This window comes from Scyliorhinus canicula, chromosome 17, assembly GCF_902713615.1.
Source record: "Scyliorhinus canicula chromosome 17, sScyCan1.1, whole genome shotgun sequence".
In the NCBI taxonomy this organism is placed as follows: Eukaryota; Metazoa; Chordata; class Chondrichthyes; order Carcharhiniformes; family Scyliorhinidae; genus Scyliorhinus; species Scyliorhinus canicula.
The window spans coordinates 127,357,768-127,370,278 of NC_052162.1; the positions used below are offsets into that span (position 1 = coordinate 127,357,768).

General features: G+C 51.0%; 1 protein-coding gene across 1 annotated transcript in view; it reads left to right on the forward strand.

The window, feature by feature from the left end:
- Nucleotides 1–12,511, forward strand: part of LOC119951617 (meiotic recombination protein REC8 homolog) — a 51,540-nt gene that overhangs the window by 22,420 nt on the left and 16,609 nt on the right. Inside the window, exons 5-7 of the mRNA XM_038774797.1 lie at nt 382–488; nt 2,012–2,158; nt 8,138–8,204. Coding sequence (XP_038630725.1) covers nt 382–488; nt 2,012–2,158; nt 8,138–8,204 — 321 coding nt within the window. The remainder of the gene's footprint in view (nt 1–381; nt 489–2,011; nt 2,159–8,137; nt 8,205–12,511) is intronic.

Sequence of the window (12,511 nt, forward strand, 5' to 3'; positions counted from 1 at the left end):
TCTGTCTCTCTCTCTCTCTCTCTCTGTCTCTCTCTCTCTCTCTCTGTCTCTCTCTCTCTGTCTCTCTCTCTGTGTCACTGACTCTGTCTCTCCCTCTCTCTCTCTGTCTGTCTCTCGCTCTCTCTGTCTCTCTCTCTCTGTCTCTCTCTGTCACTGATCTGTCTCTCCCTCTCTCTCTCTGTCTCTCTCTCTGTCTCTTGCTGTCTCTCTCTCTCTCTCTGTCACAATGTCACTCTGTCCCTCTCTCTGTCTCCCTCACTCTCTCTCTGTCTCCCTCTCTCTGTCCCTTTCTCTGTCCCTCACTCTGTCCCTCACTCTCACCCTCTCTCTCTCTCTCTCTCTCTCCCTCCCTCCCTCCCCCCATCCCCCTCTCTCTATTAGGTGAAGAAGTGCCGGAGAAAGAGTTAGAGATTCCACCCGTGCCCTCACTCCCAGTCTCGCCGGAGGAGGAGGTGCCCAAACGTCGACCGGCCGCATCCCCATTGGAGGTAGGTGGGGCTATCGGAAAGGGATAGGGGTTAACCTGTGCCGCCCCGGTTAACCGGTACTGCCTCGGTGTCAGAACGGTCAAAGGGTCAAACAGAGGGGATCGCTCTTGAGGTTTTGGCCATCCAATCGTTCCCTCCACATTCTCTGCGTCTTCCACAAACGCGCAACATCCCCCCCCCCCTCATAAGACTCAGGAGGCCATCGATCTGCTCTGCCCATTCAGTGAGATCGTGACTGATCCGATGTGCTGATCCCCAACTCCACTTTCCCGCCTTTTCCCCATAAACCCTCGATTCCCTCACTGATTAAAAACCTGTCTGTCTCGGCCTAGAACATACTTAACGGCCCAGCCTCTCCAGCTCTCTGCGGGAAAGAATTCCACACATTCCCCACCCTCCGAGAGGGGAAATTCCTCCTCATCTCTGTCTGAAATGGGGACGACCCCCTTACTCTGAGATTCTGCCCTCTGGTCCTAGACTCTCCCACAAGAGGAAACATCCTCTCAGCATCGACCCTGTCGAGCCCCCTGAGAATCCTGTCTGTCTCAATAAGGTCGCCTCTCATTCTGCTAAACTCCAATGAGGACAGGCCCCAACCTACTCAACCTCTCCTCGTAAGGAAATCCCTCCCTACCCGGGATCAACCGAGTGAACCTTCTCGGGACAGACTCCAATGCCGGGATATCGTCCCTTAGATAAGGGGACCAAAACTGTTCACAGTATTCCAGGTGAGCTCTCTTATGTAGTTTTAGCAGGACTTCATTATTTTTTTATTCCATTCCCTTTGAAAGAAAGGTCACCATTCCATTGGTACTCCACACCACAGCCCTGCCCTGCCACCCTCCCCCTTTTCTGTATCTCACCCGACTGACCCTGCTTGATCAGAGCAAGTCCATCCAGCAGATGTTGGAAAGTTATTCCACCGCGAGGGGCTTCACTGCTCAGGCCAACTCCCTCGTCGCCGGCCAGATGTGCATTGGGGGCACGATAGACGGAGGGGGGTGGTCGCACATGTGGGCAGCATGGTAGCACAAGTGAATAGCACTGTGGCCTCACAGCGCCAGGGTCCCAGGTTCCATTCCCCGCTGGGTCACTGTCTGTGCGGAGTCTGCACATCCTCCCCGTGTGTGCGTGGGTTTCCTCCGGGTGCTCCGGAGTTTCCTCCCACAGTCCAAAGACGTGCAGGTTAGGCGGATTGGCCATGATAAATTGCCCTTAGTGACCAAAAAGGCTAGGAGGGGTTATTGGGTTACGGGGATAGGGTGGAAGCGAGGGCTTAAGTGGGTCGGTGCAGGCTCGATGGGCCGAATGGCCTCCTTCTGCACTGTCTGTTCTATGGAACATGCGATAGACAAGCCTGGAGTTAACCGAGGGAGATGGTGGTGGGGTGGTACCGTAAACTGAGCTGCTGATCTGGTGGTGGTGGCATGCGTCTGTTCCCAATCTTCCGTGTGAGACGTCCTTGGGAACCGGTTACCGTGACACTCCTTTCTTCCTGACTCTTTCCTTGGTTCTTGCTCCAGCTGACCTTGCCCGAAATCTACGACCTCTCCCCAATGACGCCCAAGCGCAGGCGCCGGCGGCTGCAGTTTATCGATTCGGCCGTCCAGATACCGCGGGAGCAGATGCAGGAGCTGATCGAGAAGGCCGACGTTCACTGTCAACCGGCCGTGAGTGATCCGGGACGCACCTCGCCGGCATTCTGTCTTTGTATTCCATTCCTGCACGCGTCCGAGACCCTTCCCGCACTGGTCTATACTACCCGCTCGCTCCCCACGCTGCCCCGCCACCCCCGGAGAGGCCCAGTCGCTTGTTCTGATGTCATCCACCCGTGTCGTCTCGGGCCATAGAGGTTTTACAGCACAGAGTGAGGCCCTTCAGCCCATCGCGTCCGCGCCGGTCATCAAGCACCTATCCATTCTCATCCCATTTGGTAGCCCTTGTGCTCTGTGGCATTTCAAATACTCATTTAAATGCTTCTTAAATGTTATGACGGTTCCCGCTTCCACTACCCTTTTTGGCAGCGAATTCCAGATTCCCAGGGCCTGAATTCAGCGCCCGTCGTCCTGAGAGCTGGAATTAGAATGGAATTAGAAATGCAGGGAAAGGGGAAAGAGAGAGTGGAAACGGCAGAAGCAAAGGAAAGAGAGAGGCAATGGCAAGCAAAAAGAGTAAAGAGAGAGAATTTGAACTTCACAAAACAGAAGTGAAGGAGAGGGAGTTGCCAAAGCAAAGGGACAATCAACTTAAAATGTTGCCGTTAAAGGCAGTAATTGAGGAAAGTTCAGATGAAGGAGTAACCCTTCCTTGTCCAAATCCTAGTTGGGAAATGTTTAAATATATTCAAGCACTGCCAAGATTTAATGGGAAAGATGTAGAAGCCCTTTTCTTATCTCGTTTGGGAAAAAGCATTAAAAATTTACCAAATGTATGAAACTTTTGGGCAAACAGTTATTTTGGAGGACTTTAAAGATTTATTTCCCGCTGTAGTGAAAACTCAGGTGGACGAGCAAAGGGTTAAAACTGCCAGACGTGCAGCAGAAATGGCAGATGATTTAGAATTAGTTCAGAAATCAAGGTTTGGTTTTCAATATCAAATTCAGTCTGTGAAGAATAGAAACTGGGGTAATGAGAAATTCGACAGTCAAGGCAAAGGGGGTATAGTTGGAGATATCAGGGAGATTTTGACTTGACTTATAAGGGAAACTTGAGGGTTGGGAAAGATAAGAAAACCTGAACGGTTTGATTGCAATAGAGTTGGACAGACAAAGTCATAGTGTTGGTACATAAGAAAATTACTGGGAAGACGGATTCACTCTGTATCTAACTCCTCGTGGTACCTGACCTAGGAGTGTTTGATGGGACAGTGCAGAAGGAGCTTTACTCTGTATCTAACCCCGTGCTGTACCTGTCCTGGGAGTGTTTGATGGGACAGTGCAGAAGGAGCTTTACTCTGTATCTAACCCCGTGCTGTACCTGTCCTGGGAGTGGATGATAGGGACAGTGTAGAGGGAGCTTTACTCTGTATCTAACCCTGTGCTGTACCTGTCCTGGGAGTGTTTGATGGGGACAGTGTAGAGGGAGCTTTACTCTGTATCTACCCCGTGCTGTACCTGCCCTGGGAGTGTTTGATGGGGACAGTGTAGAGGGAGCTTTACTCTGTATCTAACCCTGTGCTGTACCTGTCCTTGGAGTGTTTGATGGGGACAGTGTAGAGGGAGCTTTACTCTGTATCTAACCCCGTGCTGTACCTGTCCTGGGGGTGTTTGATGGGGACAGTGTAGCGGGAGCTGTACTCTGTATCTAACCCAGCCCTGTACCTGTCCTGGGAGTGTTTGATGGGGACAGTGTAGAGGGAGCTTTACTCTGTATCTAACCCCGTGCTGTACCTGGTCTGGGAGTGTTTGATGGGACAGTGCAGAAGGAGCTTTACTCTGTATCTAACCCCGTGCTGTACCTGTCCTGGGAGTGTTTGATGGGACAGTGCAGAAGGAGCTTTACTCTATATCTACCCCTGTGCTGTACCTGTCCTGGGAGTGTTTGATGGGGACAGTGTAGAGGGAGCTTTACTCTGTATCTAACCCCGTGCTGAACCTGTCCTGGGAGTGTTTGATGGGACAGTGCAGAAGGAGTTTACTCTGTATCTAACCCCGTGCTGTACCTGTCCTGGGAGTGTTTGATGGGGGCAGTGTTAAGGGAGCTTTACTCTGTATCTAACCCCGTGCTGTACCTGTCCTGGGGGTGTTTGATGGGGACAGTGTAGAGGGAGCTTTACTCTGTATCAAACCCCGTGCTGTACCTGTCCTGGGAGTGTTTGATGGAGACAGTGTAGAGGGAGCTTTACTCTGTATCTAACCCCGTGCTGTACCTGTCCTGGGAGTGTTTGATGGGGACAGTGTAGAGGGAGCTTTACTCTGCATCCAACCCGGTGCTGTACCTGTCCTGGGAGCGTTTGATGGGGACAGTGTAGAGGGAGCTTTACTCTGTATCTAACCCCGTGCTGTACCTGTCCTGGGAGTGTTTGATGGGGACAGTGTAGAGGGAGCTTTACTCTGTATCCAACCCGGTGCTGTACCTGTCCTGGGAGTGTTTGATGGGGACAGTGTAGAGGGAGCTTTACTCTGTATCTAACCCCGTGCTGTACCTGTCCTGGGAGTGTTTGATGGGGACAGTGTAGAGGGAGATTTACTCTGTATCTAACCCCGTGCTGTACCTGTCCTGGGAGTGTTTGATGGGGACAGTGCAGAGGGAGCTTTACTCTGTATCTAACCCCGTGCTGTACCTGTCCTGGGAGTGTTTGATGGGGACAGTGTAGAGGGAGCTTTACTCTGTATCTAACCCCGTGCTGTACCTGTCCTGGGAGTGTTTGATGGGACAGTGCAGAAGGAGTTTACTCTGTATCTAACCCGTGCTGTACCTGTCCTGGGAGTGTTTGATGGGGGCAGTGTTAAGGGAGCTTTACTCTGTATCTAACCCCGTGCTGTACCTGTCCTGGGGGTGTTTGATGGGGACAGTGTAGAGGGAGCTTTACTCTGTATCTAACCCCGTGCTGTACCTGTCCTGGGAGTGTTTGATGGAGACAGTGTAGAGGGAGCTTTACTCTGTATCTAACCCGTGCTGTACCTGTCCTGGGAGTGTTTGATGGGGACAGTGTAGAGGGAGCTTTACTCTGTATCCAACCCGGTGCTGTACCTGTCCTGGGAGCGTTTGATGGGGACAGTGTAGAGGGAGCTTTACTCTGTATCTAACCCCGTGCTGTACCTGTCCTGGGGGTGTTTGATGGGGACAGTGTAGAGGGCGCTTTACTCTGTATCTAACCCCGTGCTGTACCTGTCCTGGGAGTGTTTGATGGGACAGTGCAGAAGGAGTTTACTCTGTATCTAACCCCGTGCTGTACCTGTCCTGGGAGTGTTTGATGGGGGCAGTGTTAAGGGAGCTTTACTCTGTATCTAACCCCGTGCTGTACCTGTCCTGGGGGTGTTTGATGGGGACAGTGTAGAGGGAGCTTTACTCTGTATCTAACCCCGTGCTGTACCTGTCCTGGGAGTGTTTGATGGAGACAGTGTAGAGGGAGCTTTACTCTGTATCTAACCCCGTGCTGTACCTGTCCTGGGAGTGTTTGATGGGGACAGTGTAGAGGGAGCTTTACTCTGCATCCAACCCGGTGCTGTACCTGTCCTGGGAGCGTTTGATGGGGACAGTGTAGAGGGAGCTTTACTCTGTATCTAACCCCGTGCTGTACCTGTCCTGGGAGTGTTTGATGGGGACAGTGTAGAGGGAGCTTTACTCTGTATCCAACCCGGTGCTGTACCTGTCCTGGGAGCGTTTGATGGGGACAGTGTAGAGGGAGCTTTACTCTGTATCTAACCCCGTGCTGTACCTGTCCTGGGAGTGTTTGATGGGGACAGTGTAGAGGGAGATTTACTCTGTATCTAACCCCGTGCTGTACCTGTCCTGGGAGTGTTTGATGGGGACAGTGCAGAGGGAGCTTTACTCTGTATCTAACCCCGTGCTGTACCTGTCCTGGGAGTGTTTGATGGGGACAGTGTAGAGGGAGCTTTACTCTGTATCTAACCCCGTGCTGTACCTGTCCTGGGAGTGTTTGATGGGACAGTGCAGAAGGAGTTTACTCTGTATCTAACCCCGTGCTGTACCTGTCCTGGGAGTGTTTGATGGGGGCAGTGTTAAGGGAGCTTTACTCTGTATCTAACCCCGTGCTGTACCTGTCCTGGGGGTGTTTGATGGGGACAGTGTAGAGGGAGCTTTACTCTGTATCTAACCCCGTGCTGTACCTGTCCTGGGAGTGTTTGATGGAGACAGTGTAGAGGGAGCTTTACTCTGTATCTAACCCCGTGCTGTACCTGTCCTGGGAGTGTTTGATGGGGACAGTGTAGAGGGAGCTTTACTCTGTATCCAACCCGGTGCTGTACCTGTCCTGGGAGCGTTTGATGGGGACAGTGTAGAGGGAGCTTTACTCTGTATCTAACCCCGTGCTGTACCTGTCCTGGGGGTGTTTGATGGGGACAGTGTAGAGGGCGCTTTACTCTGTATCTAACCCCGTGCTGTACCTGTCCTGGGAGTGTTTGATGGAGACAGTGTAGAGGGAGCTTTACTCTGTATCCAACCCGGTGCTGTACCTGTCCTGGGAGCGTTTGATGGGGACAGTGTAGAGGGAGCTTTACTCTGTATCTAACCCCGTGCTGTACCTGTCCTGGGAGTGTTTGATGGGGACAGTGTAGAGGGAGATTTACTCTGTATCTAACCCCGTGCTGTACCTGTCCTGGGAGTGTTTGATGGGGACAGTGCAGAGGGAGCTTTACTCTGTATCTAACCCCGTGCTGTACCTGTCCTGGGAGTGTTTGATGGGGACAGTGTAGTGGGAGCTTTACTCTGTATCTAACCCCGTGCTGTACCTGTCCGGGAGTGTTTGATGGACACAGTGTAGAGGGAGCTTTACTCTGTATCTAACCCCGTGCTGTACCTGTCCTGGGAGTGTTTGATGGGGACAGTGTAGAGGGAGCTTTACTCTGTATCTAACCCCGTGCTGTACCTGTCCTGGGAGTGTTTGATGGGGACAGTGTAGAGGGAGCTGTACTCTGTATCTAACCCCGTGCTGTCCCTGTCCTGGGAGTGTTTGATGGGGACAGTGCAGAGGGAGCTTTACTCTGTATCTAACCCCGTGCTGTACCTGTCCTGGGAGTGTTTGATGGGGACAGTGTAGAGGGAGCTTTACTCTGTATCTAACCCCGTGCTGTACGTGTCCTGGGAGTGTTTGATGGGGACAGTGTATAGGGAGCTTTACTCTGTATCTAACCCCGTGCTGTACCTGTCCTGGGAGTGTTTGATGGGGACAGTGTAGAGGGAGCTTTACTCTGTATCTAACCCCGTGCTGGACCTGTCCTGGGAGTGTTTGATGGGGACAGTGTATAGGGAGCTTTACTCTGTATCTAACCCCGTGCTGTCCCTGTCCTGGGAGTGTTTGATGGGGACAGTGTAGAGGGAGCTTTACTCTGTATCTAACCCCGTGCTGTCCCTGTCCTGGGAGTGTTTGATGGGGACAGTGTAGAGGGAGCTTTACTCTGTATCTAACCCCGTGCTGTACCTGTCCTGGGAGTGTTTAATGGGGACAGTGTAGAGGGAGCTTTACTCTGTATCTAACCCCGTGCTGTACCTGTCCTGGGAGTGTTTGATGGGGACAGTGTAGAGGGAGATTTATTGAATACTTTGCCTTGCAGAGTTTAAACGTTTTATGGATTCATGTACATCTACATCACAGGAGGAGGCCATTCGGCCCTCTGGTCAACAAAATACCCTGACTGCACTAATCAAATTTTCCTGCGCCTTGCAGTGGAAGGGGAAATCTAAATACTTCTCAAATTTTACTGTAGTTTCCGACTCGACCACCCTTTCAGGCAGCAAGTTCCAGGCGCCCACCACCTTCAGAGCGTTTTGCCTCTTACCTCAAATCTAGGCCCCCTGGTATTGATCCCTCTGCTAAATGCAAAACGTGCCTTCCTTGTCCACCCTATCTCTGCACACCTCTGTCAGGTCCTCCTGCCCCCTCAGCCTTCCCAGACTATCATTCATTGATATCCTGACTGAGAAGCAGTGATTGATCCCGGTGTTAATGCAAACTTCTCCCGTTACAGAGGCCGATCGAGCTCCCTCGCTTTCAGAGGAGACCCCCAGCGACGCTGTTCCGGAATCCCACCTATGGTCAGTAGCAGTCAGAACGAGGACGGCATTTCTCTCTCTCACTTGTACTCTTCTGTCTCGCTCTCTCTATCCCTCTTCAGTCTCTCTCTCTCTCTCTCTCTCAGTACCTGTTCACTCCCTCTCTCTCTCTGTCTCTCTCTCTCTCCCTAAGTGTGGACTCTGATTGGCGACCACCAAAACACCCGGAGGTGCATGCCAGTTCCCTGTGAGCCCACTGGGCATCAGTACGGCATTGGAGCCCACCACGGAATCTTTGGTGGAGAGAGGGGGGGGGGTGCGAGGAAGTAGTCCCATCATCTGACGAGCAGACATGACAGGGCCATGATGGGCCAAATGATCGTTTCCCGCTCTTAAATGGGTTGCTGTTGCCACCGCTTGTTTTAAGGAGTTCATTTGGCCCTTCTGAACGAGCAGAACACCCAGTGCTATTCTTCCGTGATCCTGCACATCCCCCCCCCCCCCCCCCCCCCCCCCCCCCACACACACACGATTGAACCTGCCTCCTTCTGCACTCGTGAGCAATGGGTTCCAGATTCTGGCCACCTTCCCTGGGACCATTCTCGTGAATCTTTTCTACATTCCTTACCCCATTGGGATGACGCACACATTCCCCAGTACATTCCTCATTGGGATCACAAACTCATTCCCCAGTACATTCCTCATTGGGATCGCACACACTTTCCCCAGTACATTCCTCATTGGGATCGCACACACATTCCCCAGTACATTCCTCATTGGGGTCACAAACACATTCCCCAGTACATTCCTCATTGGAATCGCACACACATTCCCCAGTACATTCCTCATTGGGATCACAAACACATTCCCCAGTACATTCCTCATTGGGATCACACACACATTCCCCAGTACATTCCTCATTGGGATCACAAACACATTCCCCTGTACATTCCTCATTGGGATCGCACACACATTCCCCAGTACATTCCTCATTGGGATCACGCACACATTCCCCAGTACATTCCTCATTGGGATCACGCACACATTCCCCAGTACATTCCTCATTGGGATCGCACACATTCCCCAGTACATTCCTCATTGGAATCGCACACACATTCCCCAGTACATTCCTCATTGGGATTGCACACACATTCCCCAGTACATTCCTCATTGGGATCGCACACACATTCCCCAGTACATTCCTCATTGGGATCACAAACACATTCCCCAGTACATTCCTCATTGAGATCGCACATACATTCCCCAGTACATTCCTCATTGGGATCGCGCGCACATTCCCCAGTACATTCCTCATTGTTTATCACAAACACATTCCCCAGTACATTCCTCATTGGGATCGCGCACACATTCCCCAGTACATTCCTCATTGGGATCGCACACATTCCCCAGTACATTCCTCATTGGAATCGCACACACATTCCCCAGTACATTCCTCATTGGGATCACACACATTCCCCAGTACATTCCTCATTGGGATCACACACACATTCCCCAGTACATTCCTCATTGGGAGCGCACACACATTCCCCAGTACATTCCTCATTGGGATCGCGCACAAATTCCCCAGCACATTCCTCATTGGGATTGCACACACATTCCCCAGTTCATTCCTCATTGGGATTGCACACATTCCCCAGTACATTCCTCATTGGGATCGCACTCACATTCCCCAGTACATTCCTCATTGGAATCACAAACTCATTCCCCAGTACATTCCTCATTGGGATCGCACACACATTCCCCAGTACATTCCTCATTGGGATCTCACACACATTCCCCAGTACATTCCTCATTGGGATCGCGCACACATTCCCCAGTTCATTTCTCATTGGGATCGCACACATATTCCCCAGTACATTCCTCATTGGGATCACACACACATTCCCCAGTACATTCCTCATTGGGATCACAAACACATTCCCCAGTACATTCCTCATTGGAATCGCACACACATTCCCCAGTACGTTCCTCATTGGGATTGCACACACATTCCCCAGTACATTCCTCATTGGGATCGCACACACATTCCCCAGTACATTCCTCATTGGGATCACAAACACATTCCCCAGTACATTCCTCATTGAGATCGCACATACATTCCCCAGTACATTCCTCATTGGGATCGCGCGCACATTCCCCAGTACATTCCTCATTGGTATCACAAACACATTCCCCAGTACATTCCTCATTGGGATCGCGCACACATTCCCCAGTACATTCCTCATTGGGATCGCACACATTCCCCAGTACATTCCTCATTGGGATCGCACACACATTCCCCAGTACATTCCTCATTGGGATCACACACATTCCCCAGTACATTCCTCATTGGGATCACACACACATTCCCCAGTACATTCCTCATTGGGATCGCACACACATTCCCCAGTACATTCCTCATTGGGATCGCGCACAAATTCCCCAGCACATTCCTCATTGGGATTGCACACACATTCCCCAGTTCATTCCTCATTGGGATTGCACACATTCCCCAGTACATTCCTCATTGGGATCGCACTCACATTCCCCAGTACATTCCTCATTGGAATCACAAACTCATTCCCCAGTACATTCCTCATTGGGATCGCACACACATTCCCCAGTACATTCCTCATTGGGATCTCACACACATTCCCCAGTACATTCCTCATTGGGATCTCACACACATTCCCCAGTACATTCCTCATTGGGATCGCGCACACATTCCCCAGTTCATTTCTCATTGGGATCGCACACATATTCCCCAGTACATTCCTCATTGGGATCACACACACATTCCCCAGTACATTCCTCATTGGGATCACAAACACATTCCCCAGTACATTCCTCATTGGAATCGCACACACATTCCCCAGTACGTTCCTCATTGGGATCACGCACACATTCCCCAGTACATTCCTCATTGGGATCACACACACATTCCCCAGTACATTCCTCATTGGGATCACAAACACATTCCCCTGTACATTCCTCATTGGGATCGCACACACATTCCCCAGTACATTCCTCATTGGGATCACGCACACATTCCCCAGTACATTCCTCATTGGGATCACGCACACATTCCCCAGTACATTCCTCATTGGGATTGCACACATTCCCCAGTACATTCCTCATTGGGATCACACACATTCCCCAGTACATTCCTCATTGGGATCACACACACATTCCCCAGTACATTCCTCATTGGGAGCGCACACACATTCCCCAGTACATTCCTCATTGGGATCGCGCACAAATTCCCCAGCACATTCCTCATTGGGATTGCACACACATTCCCCAGTTCATTCCTCATTGGGATTGCACACATTCCCCAGTACATTCCTCATTGGGATCGCACTCACATTCCCCAGTACATTCCTCATTGGAATCACAAACTCATTCCCCAGTACATTCCTCATTGGGATCGCACACACATTCCCCAGTACATTCCTCATTGGGATCTCACACACATTCCCCAGTACATTCTTCATTGGGATCGCGCACACATTCCCCAGTTCATTTCTCATTGGGATCGCACACATATTCCCCAGTACATTCCTCATTGGGATCACACACACATTCCCCAGTACATTCCTCATTGGGATCACAAACACATTCCCCAGTACATTCCTCATTGGAATCGCACACACATTCCCCAGTACGTTCCTCATTGGGATTGCACACACATTCCCCAGTACATTCCTCATTGGGATCGCACACACATTCCCCAGTACATTCCTCATTGGGATCACAAACACATTCCCCAGTACATTCCTCATTGAGATCGCACATACATTCCCCAGTACATTCCTCATTGGGATCGCGCGCACATTCCCCAGTACATTCCTCATTGGTATCACAAACACATTCCCCAGTACATTCCTCATTGGGATCGCGCACACATTCCCCAGTACATTCCTCATTGGGATCGCACACATTCCCCAGTACATTCCTCATTGGAATCGCACACACATTCCCCAGTACATTCCTCATTGGGATCACACACATTCCCCAGTACATTCCTCATTGGGATCACACACACATTCCCCAGTACATTCCTCATTGGGAGCGCACACACATTCCCCAGTACATTCCTCATTGGGATCGCGCACAAATTCCCCAGCACATTCCTCATTGGGATTGCACACACATTCCCCAGTTCATTCCTCATTGGGATTGCACACATTCCCCAGTACATTCCTCATTGGGATCGCACTCACATTCCCCAGTACATTCCTCATTGGAATCACAAACTGATTCCCCAGTACATTCCTCATTGGGATCGCACACACATTCCCCAGTACATTCCTCATTGGGATCTCACACACATTCCCCAGTACATTCCT